The 25014-nt window shown below is 44.2% G+C and overlaps 2 protein-coding genes across 14 annotated transcripts in view; one reads left to right on the forward strand and one right to left on the reverse strand.

The window, feature by feature from the left end:
• tfg (trafficking from ER to golgi regulator) overlaps positions 1-7456 on the forward strand; it is a 17439-nt gene extending 9983 nt beyond the window's left edge. The window contains exons 7-8 of the mRNA XM_080478001.1: positions 6111-6203; positions 6283-7456. Coding sequence (XP_080334127.1) covers positions 6111-6203; positions 6283-6692 — 503 coding nt within the window. The 3' untranslated portion in view covers positions 6693-7456. The remainder of the gene's footprint in view (positions 1-6110; positions 6204-6282) is intronic.
• Positions 7457-9455: 1999 nt separating this feature from the next.
• Positions 9456-25014, reverse strand: part of abi3bpa (ABI family, member 3 (NESH) binding protein a) — a 31117-nt gene continuing 15558 nt past the window's right edge. Inside the window, exons 10-23 of one of the 13 annotated variants that reach the window (XM_080479226.1) lie at positions 22377-24371; positions 21873-21950; positions 21283-21468; positions 20501-20566; positions 17851-17916; positions 15793-15915; positions 15334-15423; positions 15015-15224; positions 14376-14481; positions 13709-13788; positions 13109-13138; positions 12776-12934; positions 10450-10572; positions 9456-10365 (exon numbers count right to left, since the gene is read on the reverse strand). In XM_080479226.1, the coding sequence (XP_080335352.1) occupies positions 10250-10365; positions 10450-10572; positions 12776-12934; positions 13109-13138; positions 13709-13788; positions 14376-14481; positions 15015-15224; positions 15334-15423; positions 15793-15915; positions 17851-17916; positions 20501-20566; positions 21283-21468; positions 21873-21950; positions 22377-24371 (3428 nt within the window). In that variant the 3' untranslated portion in view covers positions 9456-10249. Of the gene's footprint in view, positions 10366-10449; positions 10573-12775; positions 12935-13108; positions 13139-13708; positions 13789-14375; positions 14482-15014; positions 15225-15333; positions 15424-15792; positions 15916-17850; positions 17917-20500; positions 20567-21282; positions 21469-21872; positions 21951-22376; positions 24402-25014 lie in introns of all 13 variants that reach the window. The other 12 variants (XM_080479225.1, XM_080479224.1, XM_080479223.1 and 9 more) reach the window with 12 other exon arrangements.

The raw sequence follows: 25014 nt of genomic DNA on the forward strand, positions 1-25014 counted from the left end.
CAGAATTTCCCAGTGACACCCTGAAGGCCCGTCAAGCAGATCCAAAGAGCGATGTATGGCCTCCAGGCCTTATGATGCACAGGCCTCCACGCCGATGCATCTTTTCTGGAACTGCACATGCACATTACAGTCCCACTCACTGTTTGTTCTGCACATGTGCAAGTAGATAAACGATAACAAAGACACATCTGCTTTAATTTGAGAGTGGGTGTGTCCACCAGCGTTTTCCCTTCACTATGTTGTTGTGGCAAATCAGAGGTCAGCGAGTGGGTCAGCAGCTTTACTCTGTAAATCAGCAGGACTCCAAGCTTGGTAACTTCTGGTTTGGAAGATGCACTTTGTGATTTGTTGAAAATCCGCAGTAAAGTTTTTGCCTCTCGGCCTGCCCTTATTGAAAAGCAGATTTAATTCTGCAGCTTCTGATTCAGCCTGAGCCAGTGTTGTCCTGCCAGTGATCCTCTTAGATATGTTTGAGTTTATGTTGTTTTATTGAAAGAATATTGGTTGGATCTGAATAGAGTAAATAGAGGGGAAGAAAGCATTAAACAATGTGCTTCTGGTAATTAAAATGACAAGAAAAGAAGTTTGGAGCCGATATTGGACATTTTCTGGGCATGTTTTCCATCTTCGTGTGCTGTGCGCTTGTTTCCTTTTTTGGTGTTCTCAATCCTTTCTGAAGCTGCAGTTTGATTATTTTTTTTTAAATGAAGAAATTTCCCTATTTAGAACTAAAATCTATCCTTGAATGTGGTGTGTGGTATTTATGAAATTGATATTTCTCAACCTCAACAAGAGGCCTTGTCATAATTTTCCTGGAAAGCAACAGCCTGGACTGGAATCAACAAATGTAAGATCATTCACGTTTCAGCTCATTACCCCTGCAGAATCCCACTCGGTTGGGATGTGGTCTTAGATGCCAATCTTACCCATGTGCTGCATCCAAGTGTCTGAACGTTTTCTGGCTCGCCTCTTGTTATTGTGAAGAGAAACCTCCCGACAGGTGGAGACGCAGAGGTGAAGGTTTTTCACTCTGTGTTGTTTTATATGCGCGAGATTGTTTTCTAACTTGTGGTTTGGACCCACTCAGGAGTGAAACCACCTGAGTAAAGCACATGCATCATGTGAGGGCTATAAATTGTTCTTTGAGCAATTGCACCAGCAAAACTGAAGCTTAGCACGCGTTGCGTACGTCCTCTTTTACAGTTGTGGTTTGGCCTCATCAGAGTGGCGGGGCAACCCGCGGTGCCTATTAGAGAAGTAGTTGGTCCATCAGGAGGATTCAGCCACAGACTTTTTGCTCGCTGCAGTGCTGCGATCACCGAGTTTTAACAAATCGGTCCAACATCTGCATGTGAACATAAACTGGTGTCTGGTTATGCTTACTGCACAAAATCAAAGGACATGTTGTTGTGGATTTTTTTGTTGTTGTCTGGTAATGGTTTCAAGTTGTTGATGCTGTATCAGCTTTATGCTGCATCGTTCTTGCTCTGGTGGTTTTCATCACGTGTAAATGATAAACACGCAGCAGAGTTACAAAGTGGTCACAGGTGTACCTGCCATTGACTTTTGGAATCTGCAGGGATATAATGAGGTCAGATCAGTCCATTGCAAGGTGTTCTAATCATTTGATATTTCTTTATAAGAGCAAGTGAGTAATGGAAGCTGTGATAAGGACTATTTTTAATCTTCACAGTTTCAATCAACCAAAATTTTTACAGGATTTTTGATTGACCTTTATTTTGTTAGATATCTAGTATCTGCATATTAAAACCACTAAAATGTTCATGGGGGCATCAAATAACTTCAAATAAACGACTGAAATGTCCAACTTTTGAAATCTGCTGTAGTGGAGCAGTTTCTGACAAGAGAAGTGGTATCACAGGTGACTCACTGTTGCTTAAACGTGTTGCCGGGTACCGAAGTCTGTGTGGAACTTGATATTGTTAAACATGTAGTGTGTTGTAGCTGTAGAATTACAGCTACAACATCGTTCCCATTTAAAAGCCTGAATTGTGGAATTGCGCCACTTCAGTTCAATTTCAGTCCAACTCGGTTTGGAGGAAGATAAGGTGAAGTCACTGAAGAAATGCATCTAATGTGGCTGTGCAGATACATCACATGTATAGTGGTAATAATGCCCCAAACTGGCAGCTGTGGGCCGATACGATCGTCTGCATGTCCGACTCTGAAACACTTTGTCGTATCCTTATCTGCCCCTCAGTCTAGTTTTATTTATTTATTTTTTTAATTTCCAAGGCTGCACACACAGACTATAAACCCAATCCTGAAAGGCCTCCCCTCCTGTTCGCCCATCCCTCACATTATTCTTTTCTTTTGTCACTTCAGCAGAATATATAAAAACTCATATATGAGGCTGGACGCTAAAGAGCGTGTGTGGCTTTTTAAAGGGAGCCTGAAGTTTTTCTTTGTTGTTGATATAAGAATGTTGCTAATGGGACTCATAAGCAGATGTGAAACATTTGAACTTGTCGTTTGATGCCGATACGGACCCTCGATGATGATTTTCATCTGTGAGAAAGAAACTAAACACGTGTAACAGCGGCGAGGACGCTCGCTCGGGGCTCTTCACAGAGGGGCAGACGTGCGTTTGGTGCAAAGTATTTATTTAAAAATAGGAACGAGCTCCCATGGAATCCTCCTGCAGGCATGTCGAGAGGTCAGTTTGCCTGAATATTTTCTTTCAGTGAGTCATTTCTCTGAGGAGATTTTTTCTTTTTCTTTACTCCTGAAAAAATGTGCTTTTACAAAGACACCTCAGTGGTGTTTTCACCCTTAATCACCAGAGGAAGCAAACATTTATCCTGCGCTGAAGCTGGTGAAAGTAGAAGCACTGATAGTACTTCATGTGCATACTTCCATCAGAACAAATAATGACATGAAAATGTAGAGTTTTAACAAGTTGTGGACATTATTAAACTTCGTCACTGAAGATGCTCAGTTTGTACTGATACAGAGAAAGAACCGCCAATTAAATAAACCATCTAATATTGTGCTTTTTCTTTAAAGAAACAATAAATAAATGTTTGGTTTGGACCTCCACAGCAACCCTCCTTCATGTAATCACTTTATGAAGATAAGCTTTCCACCTTGAACATGTACACTTAAGTATAAAAGTAGCCCTTTAGAGGACGTTGTTATTTGTTGTTGTTATTTATTGGAGAGTGGCCCCTCCTTTGCAGAGGTTGAACCACATCGCACACTCCGACTCTCACACCACACATACTTTGTCTCGAGCCAAGTCGTAATTTTTTTGGATGTCAGACCTCTCAATGTTTTTCAGATTAAAGGATATTAATGCTTCCAGCTGTTGGACTCAATAGGTGATAAAACCTCTTCTCTCCATAGTTACAGTAGATACTTGAAATATCTGCTAAGTCTTCCCATGCAGAGTGTAACTGTAACGCCTACATTTGTGCTCAGCTCTCTGGCACCCCGATGGAAAATCTGTCCCACAGCGTGATAAACTCTGCTATAGATTTTAGTTTTACTCATTATTAAAGCAATTTGTCTTCCATAGATTGAAACTGTTCATTGTGCTTCGTTCTCAGGATTATCAGTGTTGGCTGGATCACTTGTAGCTCTGTCGTTTTTAAGGGTTTATGTTCATGATGCAGGAGGTGATCTGTTGCATATTTCCCTCTTTAAGTCAGTTTAAATGAATCTTGATCTTAGGAAGACTTGCAGTGTGTACCACAGTTCTTTATCCTGACTACTGGGCCAATCAAAGCTGTGCAACAAAGCACTTTTAAAAAGGGAAGCGTTTGAAAACTAAACTTAAGCCGGATACTCGAACCATCTTCCTGAATATTCCAACAGAGTTTGTAGTTGTTTACTGTCCACCTCTGCTGCTGGCTGACCTTTTGAAACACGGAGCCAAAGAGCTCCGGCAGCCACGCCTCCTCCGTCTCTCGCATAACCTCCGTGATGGATCCCAGCGCAGCCCGACGGGAGGAGACGCCAATTTCACACACATGCTCCTTCACACAGTAAAGCCCGTCATGTTTGTGTTAAAGGTGCTGTCAGTGCGATAACACATGGCTGCCATATCACTGTTGAAAAGAAGACACCCAAGAGGTGCTCTTGTCCTCACGTATTTAGTCGTCAGCTGTCTGGCAGACGGGTTTTGTGCCGCGAGAAGTTTGGCCCCGAGCGTCTCCGATCATGCGGGAAGTATATTTGCTCACGTTTTGCCAAGGAAGTGGTTGCAACTGTGTGGAATGTGTTGGAATTCAATATGAACTTTTCTTTGACAACTTGTATTTGGGTGGAGTTGTTTTGGAGTTTAACGAGGCTCACAGTGAACTCATTCTGTGATGGAAGTTCAACGTTTCCTTTCAGCTCCGCTCGGTCTCACCGCTGGAACATCGAGGAATTGCACCGGTTCTAACCAGCGAAGCTCCCCGCCGCTTCGCCTTCCCTCTTTTCCTGCCGCCACTGTAGTCAAATATCGCACAGGATATTCAGATTCGATCTTCCTGAGACTTGTTAGGAAGACTTCAGGTTTGCCAAGTCTTTGCATGTTTGCTGAGCACTCAGGCACTCAATGGAAAACCTGATGACAATTTCTGAATTACAAGGAGAGACATCAAAACGTGTGACGGCATCACATGTCGAGCTCGATGTTTTTCCTGTGAACCGTCTGGCAGAGCAACATGATGCTCCAGAGGCTGTAACAGAGTGGCCATTCAGGGCTCCCTGACCTTTTCTCTTGCGTGCACCTCGGCGGTGTGGACAGGTGAAGTCATCGTGGAGCTGCAGGAAGTCTCGTCTGCACACCGAGCATCTTTGTTGTGACGCAGGAACGTTGGGAGTCGTGTCTGCGAGCCGACCAGTGCGTTTACGTCTGCCCAGACACCCGCGAGCTTTAGTGCAGCTCCCGGCTGAATCGTACTGTAATGTGCCGCTCCGCCGGGAGACGGAGAACAACTAGTCAGAGCAAAGTGCTTGCAGATGTCTCCGTGGAGGCGGTGTTCTCCGGTCCACACAGGTGATTACATGAAGATACAGGCGGCCCGTTTACACTCACTCAGACAAATTAGACGCTCCTGGAAAAAAATGTAAAGGAAATCAGGAGACGAGGTGCAAATGCAGTCATCTCTTGGCGGCTCAATTAATTCTACACCCGGTGAAAGTGAGACGTGCAGGAGAAATCCAACTGGAGTCTGAAATAGTTTAAATTTGATGCTTTTATTTTATTTTTATTTTTTTTTACAAAACCTCAGAACACCCTGAAATATCTCCGTGTTCTGCATAAATTTCATGTTGGTAGTGGAGAGAACAATAAACACGGTTTCGTGGAGAACATTTTTTCGAAGTCCACCAGTGATAACTTTGGATGAAGGTTTGGTCCAGACGTCTTCGTGATTCCTGCTTATTGTCTTTTAAAATGTCTGCTCTCTTAATAAAACCGTCTGACCCACAGAGGACAGATGACTAACAGCAGTTACATTTCTTGAAAATGTTCAGTTGTTTTCTTTGTATCGTCACGCAGGTTTGAATGAACCGCCTCAGACATTCTCCTTCAGGTGCATTTGAACCAAGTTAAATATAACGCCACACATGTAAAATGTAGAAAGACTTAACGAAGGCCTCCATCTCTTATAGTTTGTTTCCCAATGAGCCAGTTGAGACCTGAACTGGGAGGAATGACAGAATAGTAATAATCTCAATCTGCCGTGTTTACACGTACGTCTGAACACTCCGGACTAAAACATTTAAACCAGTTTATATAAAGACTCAAACTTCCCATCGTTCTGAAAAGGCCTGGTCTTATTGAACATGACTTGATTTATCAACCGATGTAAAAGAACAGACATCAGAGTATTTGGGATAAATATATAGATTAATTCCATTTGCCTCCAAGATTAACTGCTGGTGTGGGATAAAGCTGACCACTTGTCGCTTGAATGATGTAGGGATCCCAGAAAGTGGATCGTGATCACGTGTTCAGTGTGAATCCATATGAGCTTCTGATTAAAGGAGTAGAATTATTTACTTCTGCTTCCTGTTCAGAGGCGAGAACAAGTAAGATGACTCGCTACGCAGTTTGAATTCATGTTGACTGATGTGGTTTGTCGTGTCCTCTTCAGGTCAGGTGTACCAGCAGTACCAGGCTCCGGGTGGGTACCCGCCCCAGCAGCCAGGCGCCCCCCCACAGCAGCAGTATGGCATGCAGTACCCTGGTAAGAACGACACTCAGCAGGATGGCAAGAAAATTGCATTTGCATTGTGTATTAATTAATGGCTTTGTCCCTCCTTCAGCTGGATACAGCCCTCAGCCTGGAGCCCCCCAGCCCGGCCCCCCTCAGCCCCAGCAGCAGCAGCAGTTTCAGAGCTACGCCCCTCCCTCCTCCCAGGCTGCAGCCCCCGGCCAGGCCCCGGCTGCAGGCTTCCAGGGCGGGCAGCAGCAGCCGCAACATCCGCCTCAGGGCGCCCAGCAGTACCCCCCCGGAGCCTTCCCTCCCCAAAACTACACCTCCCAGACCTCCCAGCCCGCCAACTACAGCCTGCCGCCCGCCTCCCAGCCCGCGCCGGGGTACCAGCCCCGCCCAGGATACACCCCGCCTCCAGGCAGCACTGTCACCCCTCCACCCGGAGCGGCTAACCCGTACGCCCGCAACCGCCCCCCGTACGGCCAGGGCTACACCCAGCCAGGCCCAGGATACCGGTAAAAGAGGATAGCGGGTGGTACTGATACAACCCCCCTCCACCCCCTCCCCCACCCCCAACCTGTCAGTGGCTCCAACTGTTTGAAATGGGTGCAACGAGCAGCTCTACCGCCCTGCACCCCCCCCCCATTCAAATATCAAGTCCAAATATAAGACAAGCAACCCTGCCCCCCCCCCCCTGCAGTCTGATGGTTAGTGTTTGTACTTCGTCTCTCCAACACAATATTCTGTTCTGGCCTTGCTGTTTTGCCCCCTTGTGTTTAGTTGCCCCTCCTCCTCCGCCCTCAGTCGACCCTCTTGTACCCGTAGTAGAAATGTATCTCCATCCGTTTGCACACCTGGGAGACAAACAGGCCGTCGCACAAACCGTTTGTCGTCCCGCTCATCTTCTGCAGCGAGATCAGCGTCGCTCTCTCAGCTGCTCACTCATCAGACACGATCTCAATGAAAAATTACCCTCAGTCCTTTCTTCTTCTTTTTTTTTTTTTTTTTTTGTCTTTGGTTGATTGTTTATTTGATCAAGCTCGCCACCGTGTTGGTATTAACGTGTCGATGAAACTGCCCCATGTTGGGAACACTAGCTAAGTGACGGCTGACGGGAGACATGAAGGCTTCTTCTCACCTTCAGCTCGGCTTGATTTTCCTTTCTCTTTCTCTTATCACTGGTTTTTACTAATATATCAGATTCCACCTCCACGTGAGATTAGTTGTTTATGTATAAACTGTAACTTTTTTTTTTTTCTTGAACCTAATAAATGATTGAGACCCAGTTGGAGTCGGTCTTTATCTCTGTTTTGGTATCGTGTTGCTCGTGTCTCGGCGTTTGCCTCCACGCTCTTTCTCTCTCGGCGTTTTGTGAAGTCACTTCTGTTAAGTTTGGCCTCGTCTCGTTCTCTTTTCTCCTCCACCCAGATCTGGAAAAGTGTGGTAATGCTGGTATTTCTATTTTGTTTTCCTGCCTGTGGCTTGTGGTTGGATGGAACATGTGGCATGGGAGTGTGCGGTTCGTCTTTTCGTGTCAAAACTGTCTCTGAGTGAGAAGAATGGAGCGCACCGAGTTGTTAACGACCGTGTGTGTGTGTGTGTGTGTGTGTGTGTGTGTGTGTGTGTGTGTGTGTGTGTGTGTGTGTGTGTGTGTGTGTGTGTGTGTGTGTGTGTGTGTGTGTGTGTGTGTGTGTGTGTGTGTGTGTGTGTGTGTGTGTCCCCCCACATTATTGTAACACTGATGGCTTTGCGTTACGTTTGTAATGTATTTGATATCCAAGGGGACTTGACACACAGTATTGGGTCATAATGTTATGAAATTAATTCTTAAATTAAAACTTTAAAGAGGTTTACCATCCAGCTCACCTTTTATGACTGAAGTGACGCCTGCAAACCCAGAAAACACGTCAAGTTCTACAAACAACAATTTGTAGTCTTACACAAGATGATCTAACCAATTACTTGGAATCGGTGCTCAGTAACTTTCCTGACGTCGCTGCCAGATTCCAGGCAAACAGCAGTTGTATTAAAATAACTTTGGAAATAGTTAAGGATGCTGTGCACAACCAACTCACACTTGTTTCCAAAATACTGTACATATTTGAAAGTTATGGTTTGAAACACTGAGCTGTGTAGATCAGACTTTTTTGAGCGAGTCTTAAACAAACTGACCCTCGTGGCCTGAGGAGAGCAGGCTCGCTCAGCGGCTTCATTCATCGCTTCACTCTGAGAGGTTTCGCTTTCTTTGTCTGAGTTTTATGTGCAAATAAGTAACAGAAGGTTTCTGTGTGTGATCTAGTTGTTAAAGGAGTTATATAGATTTTCAACAATTTCCCATGGGTCTCATTGGTTCAAAAATGTTGTATTTAAACTTTATTGCCCCAAATCCAGCTTTTTCGCCATTTGAATATTGGATCATAGGAGCTGCATTGAGAATCTGCTGTGTCTGTGTGAGCTGGACTGGCTCCGCCCACACATGCCCATCTTGGGAGGAGGAGGAAGTACTTCCTCTCGTGGTGCCATGTGCCAGAGCAGAGCTGCCTAATTGTGGGAGGAGTCAAAGGGGCGGTCTACCTTGATTGTGATTGGCTAAACCCCCGATGACACTATATAGGGTTTGATTTCCTAACACACTTTTTAAAAACTGAAACTAGCCAGGGAGAGAGAGGACAGACTTTCTTCACTTCTGGGGCGTCATTCCAGGTGTGGGGACGATTATTACTGTTGGAAAACCTTTAGAAAGTGAATTGTACATAAATTACTCCTTTAACTCAACTAGAAAATCCTCTTTGATTGTGGCTGCAACAAACGTCACCATCAACCGGCTCATATAGAGGAAAATGTGTAACCCTTTAACATGCTGGTAGAGCAACATTTGCATTGCTGTTTCTGTCAAAAGTTTCAAGAAATGTTTTTGTTTAAAGAGTCTGCCTCAAAGAATTAAGAATTCATCTTTATTACAAAATGTTCAGTCTAGAAGAGTCCATGTGTACCGAAGAGTCTGGGTCTGACGTAAACCGCCCATGTTGATTTGAGTGTGTCGTCCTGTTTCAAAAGTCAGGTGCAGTTTGACGAGTCTGGATGTCAAAAGAACTCGGCTCAGTTGTGAAACGGTATTTCAAGCATCATTCAAGAAAATAAACCAAAAAAAAAACATTATTCTTGCACACAAACTCAACGTCAGTGATTCATATTTTTCATATATATTTTTTATTCCTTTTTAAAATACAGGACACAACTGCATTGGCATTAAAAATACAAAACTCTTTTGTTTCCATGTGGCCCCATACAAAAGCTGGGCTCAAGCTTCGGCTTTCTCACAATACAAACGTTTAGCAAAAAGCCATTTGATCTATTTTTTTTTTTTCTTTTTACCTGAAATGCATCAAACTATATCATCCCTGGTAAATCAGCTGTATTTCACACCATATACATATATGAACAAAAGTTTAATACTGTGCAAACTGCAACTGCTTTGAGTCCCTTAGGGCCAGCAGAAGGTCAATTCTGCATGTCTGTGTGTATTTTACACTTCACATGTACAATGAAAGCATCTTCGCCACCTTTCTTTGTATACACGTGACCACTTCGTGTGCTCACTGACATGCGGGACAAGCATTTGGAACTTTGGGGTTTTTTTTTTTTTGTTTTTTCTTTCTGAAAGCCTGAGCGCACAGAAAAATTCAATAACGATCCTTTTTGATAAATATTATCATACAAGTTATTACACTTTGGGAGCCAGCTTCCCAACATTTTCTCTGCCATCACTGTAAATTCAACGATTTGGTTTCACTCCAAACTCCCGCATTCTTCCATCCGCCGTGACGTGTTTGATAAATAGAGACGTGACGTGGTTACAAACGCACTCCGGGGAGTGTCTTGTGGCACCTAATAGTCCAGTAAAGGTTCCCACCCGGGTGAGGAGGGGTGAGTTCAAACAGCCAGAGCCATCTACAGTGTCCATGTTAGCGTAAAAGAAAGGCCCACTTCCCTTCAGACCGACTCGGGTGTCGTTGATGCCCATCATCTTCCTCGCCGTGGAGGAAGTCGCCGTCCTGCGCCGCCCTGAGGAGGTCTTACCACTTCCCGGGGATCGGCGTGCCACACTCGTACCAGCCCACGTAAGTCACGTGGGACTTTCCACCGATCTCCCCGAAGTTCACCGGTTCCTGCCTCATCGCTCTGAAATACCCTGTAAAAAACAAAAAACCCACGACACGTCAGAGTCGCTCTCATTGGAGATGGAACTGTAGCTGCTTAGCGTGTCGCCGTGTACCTGGTCTGCCTGGTAACTGGTCAGCAAACATCTGGCTGCCGGTGCGACCGTCCAGGAACGAGTCCACGAACTGACAGTGGTCCTCGCCGTGGCCCGTCTGGTCGCCGATGTTGTAAAACTTTCCTGCAAAAATACAAACATGGCATAGAAATGATATTTTCTCGAGGTTGAAAAAAAAACAAGAGCAAAGTTCATTCTGGACTGGGAGGAGATGAAAAACACACATGAATGTAATTTATTTTGATTCCTAGGAAAAGGTCACTTGGCTCATCCTCCAGGTGCTCAAATGTTACTGGGATTTTAATTCCAATTTTAATAATTTCATGTGACATTCCTCTGTGTGGATAGAAAACTCCAGACTGTAATTCAGGTAGGATTCCCAAAGGTAACTCAACATGCTGCCTGAAGTAATCTCTCTTCCATAATCAATAGTATAAAGGTTATTTAGGGATCTCCAGGATTAAATAATGGAAACAGAACATCTTCCCAATGGGAAATCACAATACAACAATAAAAATAATGGTTGTTTTTGTCTGACTGGATGAATAAATAAATAAAAAATATTAAAAAAAATGTTTACTAACTAAATGTGGGAGCTCAGATATTTTCAGTCTGTGGATGTGCCAATCAATGTTTCTATCATTTTTACCACTTTACACCAAATAAAATTTATCTGGAGCCAAAAAACAGTTTTGCAAAAAGATTCACAACTCAGATTCTAAAACGGGAGACATTTGATTAAATTATTTTAGCTAAATGAATCATCCCCTTAGGTGTGATAGCCACTTGACTCTTTTAGTGATTTTTCCATTTTCGTTCCTTAAATGCAAATTTGAGTTCATGTAGTTTTAGCAGTTTTTATTTTAGCAGTTAAATCCGTTTTGACTTTTAGACATTTTGTATTTTTTGGTTTGGTTTCTTTCTTTTAACTTTTCTCATTTGCCATTTTAGCTCTTCTATCTTTTAAGCCTTCCCTAGCAGTTTTAACCATTGCAATTATTGGAGATTAGAGTCCTATTCAGAATGAGTCGGATGTGCAAATAAAATCAAAATGTTGATTTAAAAGAAGTTGGGAAGCGATATGGAGGGGGTCTAAAGAGCCTCTGGCTGCAGACCACTGATATAGTCTAAATGGGGGTATTGTATTTAGACGAAGCAACTAATTTAATGAAACATGAAGCCACTTGGAAACAATAAACAACCAGTTCACTCTGAACTGCACAAACATGGACGGTTTTTGTGTTAAAAAATGTACTATTATTTGTTTTGTCTTCTAATATAATGATAAACACAATAAAAACAGCCAAACAAAGATAGTTCAAAACACACTTCGATGTTTATGTTTCTGCATTACACATTTCAGACCAACCACACATGATAGTTTTAGTTGTAGTTTACTAACTACATTTGAACATCTGTACTGTTTTCTGGTCACTTCTCTTCACGCTGGCCTGAGTTACACAGTGACAATAAGTTCTACACAGAATCTTTATGGTTAAAAAGTCCAGCCTGCTTTTTATTTTTATTTTCAGTTCCATTTATTTTTAGTTTTTGTCAATGTCTGACTTGAAACTATCGTACAATCTTAGTCCTGATCTGTCTCATAAAGGTTCAACTGCCATCGTCCACAAACACAAGTATGTGTGTTTTCAGTTGCAGTGATGCGTGTGGGTACGTTTGGCAACTCTGGCGGCCAAATATGATTTCACCGCTTTCCACATGTATTTTGGCAGATCAAGATGCACTTCATGATTGAAAAGTCTAAAACTGTTGGCGTTTCCTCAAAATACTCACAGCATATAAACAGATTTGAGCACATGCGGTTCAGGAGTTTTGTGCTGAACAAGTTTCTGATATGATGCATTTTTAAAAGTTTCTTTTCATTTTTTTTCATAGATATACTCTGTGTTTAATGGAATCCGATGCTTTCTATATGGAATGCGTTGCATTTTTTTAATGAGCGCCGTTAGTGCTCATGAGGTTTCAGAGCTTGAACAATCGTTAATGGCGTTATGTTTTTATACGCAGTCTGCACCGTGTCCTTCACGGAATCGAATCCAATATCAACATTGACCAAGACTAGTGCAACAAAATCTCCTTGATTGCGCCACCATTTTTGTTGTCCTTTTTAGCAAAGCCCTTGAAAGACATCAATAAAGGGATATTTTTGGGTCGAGTTCAGCTTAAATCAGTAACGGCATTGCAGAACACGCAGCGCTTTCCAACAACATCAAGGGAGTTCGTGGAGATTCTTGCCAACATGTCTGAGATCCTGTTTTCGCAGGTGATTTCCAAATTGCTTTTGGCCCCAGCAGTGTGTCCATACCGTTGAGCGAGTCGCTCAGGTAGATCTTGTATCTCAGGGAGTTGCACAGCTGGATGCCCACAAACTTCCGGTACCAGGTTCTCTTCACGTACTGCTTCCCGTTGCATTCAGAATAGGCATCGGCTTTGAACGGGAACTGAGTCCAGATGGCGTCTTTGCCTGAGATGACAAAAAAAAAGAAAAGAAAAGAAGAAGAAGAAGAAGAAGAAGAAGAAGAAGGCTTTAATGTGCTGCTCGTGTTCGGATCGGGATCTAAAAACTGAACTTTTCTGAGAATCAAAACAAGCCCAAGTGAGCTTGGATGTGTGGATGAAAGGAATAAACTGAATTCACCTGAGACGTATTCGCTCACACGTGGATCCGCTGCGAACACCAGGGAGAGGCACGAATTAATAATGTCATCAAAATGAGTCAGAATCAACACGCACTCATGAGAGATCTTGAGAGACAAAGCCCAGACTCGTCTCGGAGTCTCTTTGGCAGCGTTTTCACACTGTTTAACCCCAGAGGGCCGAGCTTTGATTGCACGAGGGCAGGAGGCCAACGAGGCGAGTCAAACAGTCCCCACTCGCTTGTTGTCATCTTGAGTTAAAGCCCAACAGCTGATCAGCTCAGAGACGCACTTCAGAAGCTTTGTGATTGGTGCAAATTGAGCTTCATTCAAAGCGCCCTGACAGCCGGGTGGACGTGTCAGAAGCGAGCCTCAGAAGTCATCTGCTTTGCTGACGAGACCCTCGAGTCTTAATCATTCAGACCTGAGCGCCATGTTGGAGCGATTTGACTCACAATAGTCTAATAGCCCGACGTCTGAGCCTCTAAGTATCTGATCACTGCCGGATAAGAAATATATACAGTGGCATTTTCAGGCAGTTAACGACTCTTCTTCTGTACAAGCACAACCTGCAGGAGTGATTCGCTGGCGATGAAACTTGCCTGATTCGGTGCTGAAAGACACAGGCTCCGTGGAGGGGCCGCTTCCCAGCTCGTTCTTCGGTGTCACTTTGAATTCATAACTGAAAGTAAACAGAAACCAACAGGACAGTTTCAAGCGCGCACGCACCAAGACAAAAGAAGCGTACGTTTAGGACTTTTTGTTCCGAACACTTTTTCTCCAGAGGTGGGATGCATAATACTTTCATGCTCTTGACAGCTAAGAATGGGTTCACACAAACACACAAAGAGCTGATGGTTATTCCACGTGCTGCATTCAGATGTGCTGGCAATGGCCCGTCGAACAAATCCAGCCCAGGGGAGACTTCTGGTGAGTTTTGGAACTCCAGATGCTCAAATCTAATTAAAAGCCTTGTGGCCCACTCCACCCAGATCCCCCCAGATTCGTGTCTCTCTTTGGCACTTTTGAATGTGCAAAACCAAACTCAAGTCCCTGCAATAGGGGTGCAAGAGTTTAAGTGAATCGGCAGATATGCTTCAGGAGAGCGTCGGTGTTATTGAGTGCAACTCTATTGTTTGGATCTAATCAGAACAGAGTGTTTGTTTAGCAAAGATTTAAATGCTCAAACCTGCAGATTATCCTCGAACACTAAACAAGAGTCACCGAGCAGCTGGAAAACAAAAGGTCTGTGTGAGAATAACTGCATACCTGCTCTCTGGTTTGAGATTCTCCACGGCTGTGTGCGTCTGGTTGGTGGTCAGTACCGACACCTGCTGCCCGTTTGGTCCTTTAGTCGTTGATACGACTTCATACTCTGAGGGAAGAAAAAAGAAAAATATCCCATCGGGTGTTTTAAAATGCAAAATTTCAGACTTAAGCATTTTTTTTGTTTTGCATGATATGATTTGATGAGTGATGAAAACCTGAAGCAGAATATTTATTTAAGGAAACATCTGATTTACTTGTCATACGCAGGTTTTATTTTACTTTTACGAGGGGGAGGTGAACTGTTTGTTCTGGTTTCCAAATTCAATTTTCCAATAGCAGATTTATAGCTTGAATTCAATTTTGCTTCTTTTACAGCGTGTGAGTGATCAATGTAAAAGTCTGGTTATTAAATAAGTCACATCAAACTGTTCCTTACAGGGATAAACACCAACTTAAATACCCAAACAAGACCAGTAAACACTGTTCTGTGTTTTATTGGGTACACTCGTGTGACACATGGTTTCCTAACATCATCCACCTTTTTATTACAGTGGCGGCAGAGTAAACAGCCGATAGTTTGAATGTTTACGGCATGAAACAATATTTCGGTCGTGTTTTAAAATCAGTAGCCTTTGGCACCTCTGGTCTCGTTGTCGGACTTCTCCCAGTCCAGAATGACGAAGGACGGGCATCCCTCCACAGTGACCACAGTGAGATTGGACGGGGGCACTCGGGGAGGACCGGTCACGTTTTGATCGCTGCCTTCCTCATCGGGAAAGTAAGAGAGGGAGGAAGTGATGGAACACGGCTCCTCGGGCTTCTTATCCGTTTTGTAGATGACATGTGGAGCTGAAGACGTAAGGAATAAGACTTATTCTGTGCTTGTGTTGCTGACAGTGACGATAGACGGCATCCAAACGCGAGCTGGAGAGGTAATGGAGCACTGATGGAGTCTTACCTACAAAACGCTTCTTTCCCATAAAGTCCACCTCTGATGCAGGCAAGGGCCTGAATATGGAGGAGTTTTCATATATGTCATAACGACTGGCTGAAGAGGAAACAATAGAGCAGAACCGGGGTTAGTGTGACGTGCCAGCAGCCCCTGGCAGCTCTCGCTGTCTTCATTTTTACAGCCCTGGCCCGGGTCACCGACCAGTCAGCCCAGCACCTGCTTTGGCTGCACTCACACAACTTTTAATACTCAACTTTCACTTCTGTCTTTCTGCCTTTATCTTAAGAGTGTACACACCTGCAGGCTGCATCACACAACATATTCTGCTTTCTATCACAGGCATGCAACGACTGGAAAAGCAGCGACACTGTCATATGTTCCCAGGTTCATTCCATAAAAAAAAAACCCTCGGTAGAACGACGCGTTACAATGCTCCATATAGAAAATATCTAGAGTTGTGTTTACTGTTTAGTGCAGGCGCAGAGGTGGTCGACTGCTGTCGACGTTCTTGCTTCGGTTTGGCTGTGACCAGAGGGAATGGCTTCAAGATGGACTCCTTGTCTCCTTGTTTCAAATCCATGGGTTTATCTGAGGACAGGGAGGAAGGAGAGGAGGAGGAGGAGAGAGAGAGCGAGGAAGAGGAGGAGGAGGAGGAGGAGGAGGAGGAGAGATCAGTTCTTCTCCCTCATCATCTGACTCACAGTCGTTCACAGTTGTGATCCATCTGCTCTGGCCATCCGCACCGAGCAACTCAGTGGCCTTTTCTTGGCCGCTAGGAGATCAGAGATCGCTTGCTGAATAATATCTCTTGCGCTTTTTAAAAGGAATAAAGAGTTGCCAGGATATATTTGCCGAGATGCCCAGCTGCAGTCACACACACACACACACACACACACACACACACACACACACACACACACACACACACACACACACACACACACACACACACACACACACACACACACACACACACGATCATGAAAACACACACACACACACACGATCATGAAAACACACACATACATTCAGACTTTGTGCGCACGAAGTCCCAAGAGACGTTTGTGCGGCAAGACAGCTGAGATGAGCAGGGTTAAGCTGTTTTCTGCATTAATATCCATAACAAATACTCAAAAGTAAGATTTTCTTGAGAGTTGCAGGAGTCCTTTTTTATTTGCAGAAGACAGCTGAAGGTGGCTTCTCATACTGGGAAGGACATTAACGCATTAAAGCCAGGGCCTGCTGGACCCTGTGGAAAAAATGTGGATCAGAACTTTGGTTGCACAGGAGATGGATGCATGTGGGACTAATAAACAAAGAAGATTTAATGCTTGCAGGGCTTTTGAAACAGAGGTTAGCAAGCGTCACTCAGAAAATAAAACAACATGTAAAATACAAGACTTTTATAGGCGGGGTGACGAGAGGGAAAGCATGGATGCTCATTAGAAGCGGTGTCAGCGAGGCGGACGGTTCTCATTTTGTTCGGTCTGGGCAAAGTTTGGAGGAACAGCTTGATCTTCTTTTTGAAAACACTCATTTGTTTTCATGCTGTCAATTAGATGAAAGGATTGATATCATTTTCCCTTTTGAACACAAAGCTTCTCACAGACACTGGAAACAGTTAGTATGACGCTATCTGAGCAAAACAAACAACTTTTACCGGCAAAGATCATTAATCAACTTTTTAGTTCTTCACTGTCAAAACCATTGGTATTGGTGAAGATCCTACACACCTCCTTCGCTTTGCATCACATCATTTTTGCAAAGTATCCTCTTTGAGAAAGGAGGAAGAAAATGTCATCAGTTGAAGCAGTGGTTTCCAAACTTTTTTTCAGGCCAGTCGGCTGCCTTTCCTTTTCCTGCATGTTTGATACAAACCACAAATTTCATATCTAACAGATAAAATAAGTAAAAAAAAAAAGAAAAAGAAATCAACAGTGAGATTCAAAGTGCATCATGTTGAACAAGTTTCAACACTCAATTATGTTAAAATATGTAAAAATTGTCTCTCTGTGAAAAGATTGCTTTTAAAACACAAGTGTGTTCTGAAAAACCAAACAACCCCACGGAACCTGAACAGGTGAGGTTGACAAGTTGGTTTTTAAAGGCTATAGCGATCCCGTTGGTCATCACATCGTTGAGCTGAACCCCCCCCCCCCCCCCCCACACACACACACTGTGGAAACCACTGTGTCAAACAATTTGCAAACATCTCTGTTGAACTACAAGAAGCTGTTTAATTGTATGAAGAAGGAAGCAGGTGTTGAAAGACTATTTCACGGCCGCGTGCAAAGACTCTCTGGAGTTTCTGCTGCCTGTTGGTGAGTTTTTTTACCTTTGGATGGCGTCAAACTGGCGGTTTCTTCCAGTCTTTGTGTGAGCTTTGAGCACGAACATGATTGATCTTGCTTTTATACTCAAAAGGCAGCTTTGAACCGAGTCTTATCGGAAGCTTCTTGCATGTGCACATTTAAAAGCAGAATATACTGTAACTTAATGTACATCCAACAGGTTTGCCCTCACCGTGGTCACTACTTTTTCCCACCAGGTTGGTTCTCTTGTTGCCAGGGACGGGAGGGCGCAGAACTGCTGAGGATCATGGGAAACAAGAGTCCATATCAGATTCAAACATTGAAACTGAAAAGTGCCAGGTTCTGGAGAAGAGATACAAATCTGAAAACAAGCGTTGATTAAGTGAACAGTGCAAAAACAATGAAGTGATGTCAGGTTCGAGGAGAGGAAGACGTTTAGGAGGGCGAGAGTCTGCTGGAACAGTGAGTGCACAAACACAAGCGAAACACAAGCAACAACAAAGCAGCCAGGCAGATTGCATGTGAAATGTCTCTAAATCCATTTTCAAGTGTTGCCGCAGAGAAACCACTTCGACCCATGACTAATATAAACTCCCGTCAGAGCCGGAGCTATGAACCAGTGCTTGAAATCCCCTTCAGAATAACTGATGTATCTTGAAATTCCAAAGAAACCGTGGCAGCAGGTCAAAACAAATTTGACTCACAACTATGAAACATCACTTTGGCTCTCAAGCCAATTTGACCAACAAAATGTTCCACTGACTCCCTTCACACCAGAGATTTTGAAAATAACAATGCACCGGAGACGGCATGCACATATGTTTGACTCAACTGCTTAACTAGGCGGAAGGAATGAAGGAGTTGAGTGGAGAACATAACTACCCGGATTTGTAGGGAAAACATCTGAGCCGCAAACACTTCTTCAGATTTCCTTCTCTGACAGCCCTGTTGTGAAATAGCGCTTTCGAAAAAAGCTAAATCACCAGACATTTATAATACTTAAGACAGGGCTGAGAAACATTTCCTTTAAATGTTTCCTATCTCACTTGTGCAGAGATCACCCAGCTTAAGAATTAATCTCCCTTTTCGTGAGCGTCCATTTATATTGTAATATGTCATTTCTTATCTAGTCGATTCATTAATAGTTGTTCAGCTGACAAGATACAGTAATTGTCTGCGCGTTAAGGCCAAAACACATTTCCATTGGACTCGTTTCCTCCTCTGCGGAGCTGACCTCCCCTTGGTTGGTATAAATCATCGATCTCTGGCATTTAAAACCAAGAGAAAGAAACTGACGATATCAAGACAAACTAGAACAACATCTGCCAACAAGTCTTACTGACTAACACTGAGAATACCAGCGAAGACGACCTCTGACTCACCGTCAGCTAACGGAAAACATATGCTCACATGTAAAGTCAGAAAGCTGAAGCGTAAACGCCACACAAACATGAGGGGTATGGTGAGCGGACAGCTCAGAGCCGTGACATCACAGGGCTCAGTGGGCAGAGAATGGGAACGGTCCTCAGGACGTCGACGATGTGTACGTCCACAACATCTCTGCAAGGTATGATTAGAGCGGTTGATGGTTTCCACGGCAGGTGTGTTCAGTGTCTCCCTATCTGTCTCCCAGTAAAGCCCCTTAAGAAGCCGGCTGGGCCTCTCGTCTGCCAAAACGCCTGAGACTCAGCTCTGTGATCTAAAACAGCCACGGTGGTGTGTGAGCGCTGGTTTCTGTCAGATAACTTCATCTCGAGGGCGAGAATGTGGAAATATATGCAACCAAAACAGAGAGATTTATGGCCAGTCAAGATAAATATTCCCACTGAAATACATACCGGTGTCTCACATCTCCGGAGTTGTTGCCTTCGCAACACATGCTTAGATTTTGTGGACGGGATTCGTGGACGGACACCTGCATCCCACATATAAGCACAGCTTTGAAACAAGTTCAAGCTGAAGTGCCAGTGTGAAACAGAGCCCTATAAAACTGTTGTTGAGATGCTGTAATTCCTCACCAGCCACACACTCCAGACCAGCCTTTACTACAATATAGCGCTCTCTGTGCTCGAAGAGGCAATAATATATGGTTGAATGTCAATTACTTCAAAAATGAAGAAAAGTGAACTATGAGCAGATGGTGTCTTTTTTTCTTCTCCTTCTTTAAGTGTAGCCACAGGGAGCTTTGTGCATGGATGTACAAGGTGGCAGACAAAAACGACTCTTCAGTTCTGTAGAGTTGCTTCCAGAGAGCCTTGCGACTCCTTGAAGACCTCTGAAACTGTCCAAGTTTCCAGAAATAACACACACCAGCTGTGACATGGGACTGAAGCGCAACCTCTCTTCATGACTCCAAGCTACAGGGAGTGAGCTCCAATAATGCATGTGGTCTAGACGTGGTTTGCATTTCTACTTGACATGGATTCAATTACTCTAATTAACTGAGCCAGCCTGGCAGAATGGAAATGATATGAGTGACCAAAAAAAAAGAGGGCTCAGACTACATTTACCTTGCCCAACCGGCACACTAAACTTTATTTAAAATGATTTCAGGCAGCTGATTACAGCTCCATATGTCCTGTAGACTAAATATATTGCAGAGAGGGCAGTTATATGCCAAAATCATTGCTGCATATGGCTTCAGTCTCAGTCAAGTATAAGCCACTGGAACTGTGAAAATTAGACCACACAGACACAGACCAGACACAATCGTCACACCAACAGACAAGGATCACAGAGCAATGAGAGGATTGTGACAAAAGCACAGACCAGTGTGACTGCAGGGTGATTTGGATGTAACAGTGCCTCTTTGGTTAGTTAGTGAGGGACACTGAAAGCTGGTTATCTTGGTTTGTGTTTACCAGGTTTCTCTTTGGACCACACCCCAGGTTTATGAAGAGCATTGCCCTTATGATGCGCCCCACTGGCTGTTGGAAGGAGAGAAAGGTCCGTTATAAAAAAAAAAGTGTGTCTCGATGACAAACATACGAACACCAAATAAACACTTTTGCCTCTCTAGAGGTTTTTACTGTTCAGTATCAGTGAGAGTTCAGCTGCAGACATGATTGTGCATGTGACCGGTTCACACGGTTGACGAATTCTAAAAACAATTATTTTAAAGCATGTCTAACTTTACTTTCATGTTTCTTGACTGTCGTTTCTATAGCTCATTCGCCACTATGGAGGTGTGTGTTAAAGAGACAGAGATACGAAGAGAGAGAGAAAAGGAAGCTGGAGGCTGAATTGTTTGCACAGTGCTTAACTTGGCACAGCTGATGTAAAACGTGGTGCGTCCTGGCCAGTGCCGTGGCCAGACTTCCCACCTGGCCAGCAAGAATGAACGTAAATCACGTTAACGATCCTGACCCCAGAGACACCACTGCTGCTCGTGGCGAAGGTGTGAAATACACACCGAGCACATGTGGCAGAGCGTGGGGAGCGTTTGTACCTTATGAGGAGGTGAAGCAGGAGAGAGCAAGGAAAAGGAGAGGAAATGCATTCATCGCAGGTCACTGAGCTAAATCAAAAGCCGCGAGCTTGCTTGTTGTTTTTCCGTAGCTGTTGATGCACAGCTGTGGACGAGCATGAGAGAGAGAGCTAAAAGGAGAGGGAATACGAAGAAGGAAAGTGAGTGCTCCTTTACCGCTAGGCGTGCTGGAGCTGTGAGAGGAGGTGACTGGCTTGGACGGAGAGAATGGTCTGACACCATGATTAGTAGTGGGAGGAGGGACCCGGGTGCGAGACAGGGTGGTGTTTCTTCCAGCTGTAACTGATGAGCTAATGGGAGAACGGGGGGCTTCAGCAACGGATGGTCTGGAGACGCCAGCACCTAGAGGAGCAAAAATGCACCTGAAAGTTAGAGGAGAATTCCACTCCTGAGCTTGGAAGCTTTACCTGGATGGAATAAATGAAAATGCACACCAGTTAAACGGAATGTAAAACAGTGGACAATGGATGGAGTGACAGAGGAAGAGACACAAATGAGACCCAAAGCTAGTCAAAGTGCTCTGGTTGTGAGTGCGTAAGGGGTTAAGTGAGTGTGCTGTGCTGATAATGGAAGCACATACAGGGACAACGACAGGGAGGGGTGTGTGGGGTGGCAGGATGGAGACGGAGATGTGGAAGCGGTGATATCATCCAATGTTTGGATCCAGTGGAAACACGACTGTCTTTCCACGTGGTGTGACGACAAAAGCAGAGATGGTAATGGGACAAACTTGTCATGGTGTTTACCATGATTATAACTACCAGCTTTCTCTGTAGCCAGGGCAGGTCTTGGTAGAGGCTTGCCCTCTTCTGGTGGACTAGGAGCTGTATGAAAGAAAACTCACCATTTATCTTGGATAATTTATTCATAAGTGTATGCTATGAGAATAAGTTTGACTTTTAAAGGAGGCATAATCTACTCTTGTCAGAAAATCAACAGGACTGTTGGTTTGGAAATCAATGCAGTAGGGAAGGCATCTGATTACTGTTTCTATAATGAGTAAACTTGTGTCAAATGTGTCCTATACATTTAATTAATAATTATAATACAAATTTCCAATTGCAAAAATGACTTTTTGCAACCTTGCCATATCAACAATATCTCAGGTTTAACTATGTTCTTTTTTCCTAAATAACTCAATGGAAATGCACCACACACACATCACATGAATATGCCTCCTTTAAAATGTTTATTTTTAATAGGGTCCTAATTAATTGTGGATTGCTGATGGCAAAAAGGAAGGTCTTTACCAGTTGGAACTGATTGCCTTGAGGTAACCTTGGTGGGAGGAGAGAAGGTCCTGGTCTGAGGCTGAAACTGAAGCTCAGGCTGTGGTTGTGGTTTGGGATTAGGTGGAGGTTCAGTTTGGGCCTGGGCCTTTGATGGAGGCTGTGACCAGGGTTGTGACTGAATGGTTGGCTGAGATGGTTGGTCTCTACTTCTGGGCTTCGACTGAGGTTTTAGTTGAGATTTCGGCTGCTTTTTTGGTTCAGGTTGAGATTTTGGCTCCTTTTGTGGTCGAGGTTGAGACTTTGGCTCCTTTTTTGGTCGAGGTTCAGACTTTGGCTCCTTTTTTGGTCGAGGTTCAGACTTTGGCTGCTTTTTTGGTTGAGGTGGTAGCTGGGGCTTGGACTGCTTTTTTGGTTTATGTTCTGGTGTGAGCTTGGGTTCGTCATAAATTATCCTTGATTTAGGTGTAGGTTGGGCCTGAGACTTCTGCTTGGTGATGATTTCAGCATTACGTTGTGTTGTCTCTGGTTGAGTTTCTGTTTGGATTTGTTGCTGAACTGGTTGTGAGATTTTAGGCTGGGGTGATGCTGTAGGTTGTCGTTTGGTAAGCCACTGTGCTGTTGTTTTGGGTTGTGGGTGGTTCGGAAGTATGGGCTGGATTGTAGTTTTGTGAAGTTGTTGGTTCTGAGGCGTAGGCTGGGTTGATGTTTGTAGTGGTGGTTGGGTTGTCGTTTGGAATCGCAGTCGGGTCTGAGGTCTGGGCTGGGTTGTTGTTTGTAGAAATGCTTGGGTTTGAGGTGTGGGATGGGTTTTTTGTAGTAGTGTTTGGGTTTGAGGTCTGTCCTGGGTTGTTGCATGTGGTAGTGATTGGGTTTGAGGTTTCGGCGGAGTTGTTGTTTGGGGTTTTGGTTCCATCTGAGGTCTAGTTTGGGTTGTTGTTGGTGGCAGATGTTGGTAATGAAGCTTGGGCATGACTGTTGTTTGGGGTTTAGGTTTGGTCTGCACTTTGGGCTGGATTGTTGTGTGGGGTAGTGGTTGGGTCTGCACTTTGGGCTGGATTGTTGTGTGGGGTAGTGGTTGGGTCTGAAGTTTGTCCTGAATTGTTGTGTGGGGTAGTGGTTGGGTCTGAAGTTTGTCCTGAATTGTTGTGTGGGGTAGTGGTTGGGTCTGCGCTTTGGGCTGGATTGTTGTGTGGGGTAGTGGTTGGGTCTGAAGTTTGTCCTGAATTGTTGTGTGGGGTAGTGGTTGTGTCTGCGCTTTGGGCTGGATTGTTGTGTGGGGTAGTGGTTGGGTCTGAAGTTTGTCCTGAATTGTTGTGTGGGGTAGTGGTTGTGTCTGCGCTTTGGGCTGGATTGTTGTGTGGGGTAGTGGTTGGGTCTGCGCTTTGGGCTGGATTGTTGTGTGGGGTAGTGGTTGGGTCTGAAGTTTGTCCTGAATTGTTGTGTGGGGTAGTGGTTGGGTCTGCGCTTTGGGCTGGATTGTTGTGTGGGGTCGTGGTTGGGTCTGCGCTTTGGGCTGGATTGTTGTGTGGGGTCGTGGTTGGGTCTGCGCTTTGGGCTGGATTGTTGTGTGGGGTCGTGGTTGGGTCTGCGCTTTTGGCTGGATTGTTGGTTTTTGCCATTTTGGGGGCTGAGGTTTAGGTGGAGTTGTGTTGAGTTGTGTTTGGGTGAATGAGTCAGGTTGGGTTGTTGATTGAGGGTGTGATTGTGTTTGGGTGTAGGTTTTGGGAAAAAAATTATAATTCACAGTGGGAATTAGTTGAGGTGGTAGTTGAGATGGTTGGCGCTGTGGTGTTGGAAGGGGATACTGCAGTTGGACATGGGGGTTTGGCTGAGGTTTTCCATCGTGTTGGAAGTGTGGATTTTGTTGCGACTGCCCTTCCTTTTTCTCCAGAATTTCTTTGGCTTTTGGCACAGTTGCCGTCGTGGCTGTATTATGTAATGGGGGATGAAGCTTGGGAGCTACTGGAACTCCTAAGGAAGGAGGCAAGCTGGGCTTGGCAAGGTGTCCTCCTCCTGGGTTGTGTGAAAAAGAAGAAAATATGGCTATGAAGCCAGAAATACCTCAGTGGAATATTCAATGTCATAAATAACAATAATAATATGATATAAATCTTTTAAGATTATTTTATTACATAGCAAATGGTAAAAAGCAAGGCATTCAGGGGACTAGTGAAGGACCTGAAGGCCACTGGCTCACTCATCAAATGCTACACTAAAACACTGGTTATGCAATAACATCTACCTGGCGTCAGTTTGATAGAATGAGTCCAATTTCAAAGGCAGGCAGACCATATGGAGTTATTCACAATGTAACAACCGTGTTACTACAGACAGACTGGGCCGCTATGCTCAGGATGCCTGTGAGTGATGGCCATCCAAATCCATTGGCTGTGCCTCTAAGAAGCTATGACACATGAGGGTTTAATAGTCGCTGATGGATGGCTTGGCAACCATTCAAAATTGATTGTTCAATCCGATCACGTGTTCACCTCAGTCAGATAATTTAAAAAGAGAATAAATTTGAAAGCAAAAACCTTTAACGGCAGATGAAATGATAATGTTAAAATATAGAATAATGCACAGCAAAGGAACAATGTCAATTTTTTTTTTGTCTTCATGGAAAAGTTTATAGTTTAATCTTTAACATCCTGTGGAC

Source organism: Lipophrys pholis (assembly GCF_963383615.2).
Source record: "Lipophrys pholis genome assembly, chromosome: 13".
In the NCBI taxonomy this organism is placed as follows: domain Eukaryota; kingdom Metazoa; phylum Chordata; class Actinopteri; order Blenniiformes; family Blenniidae; genus Lipophrys; species Lipophrys pholis.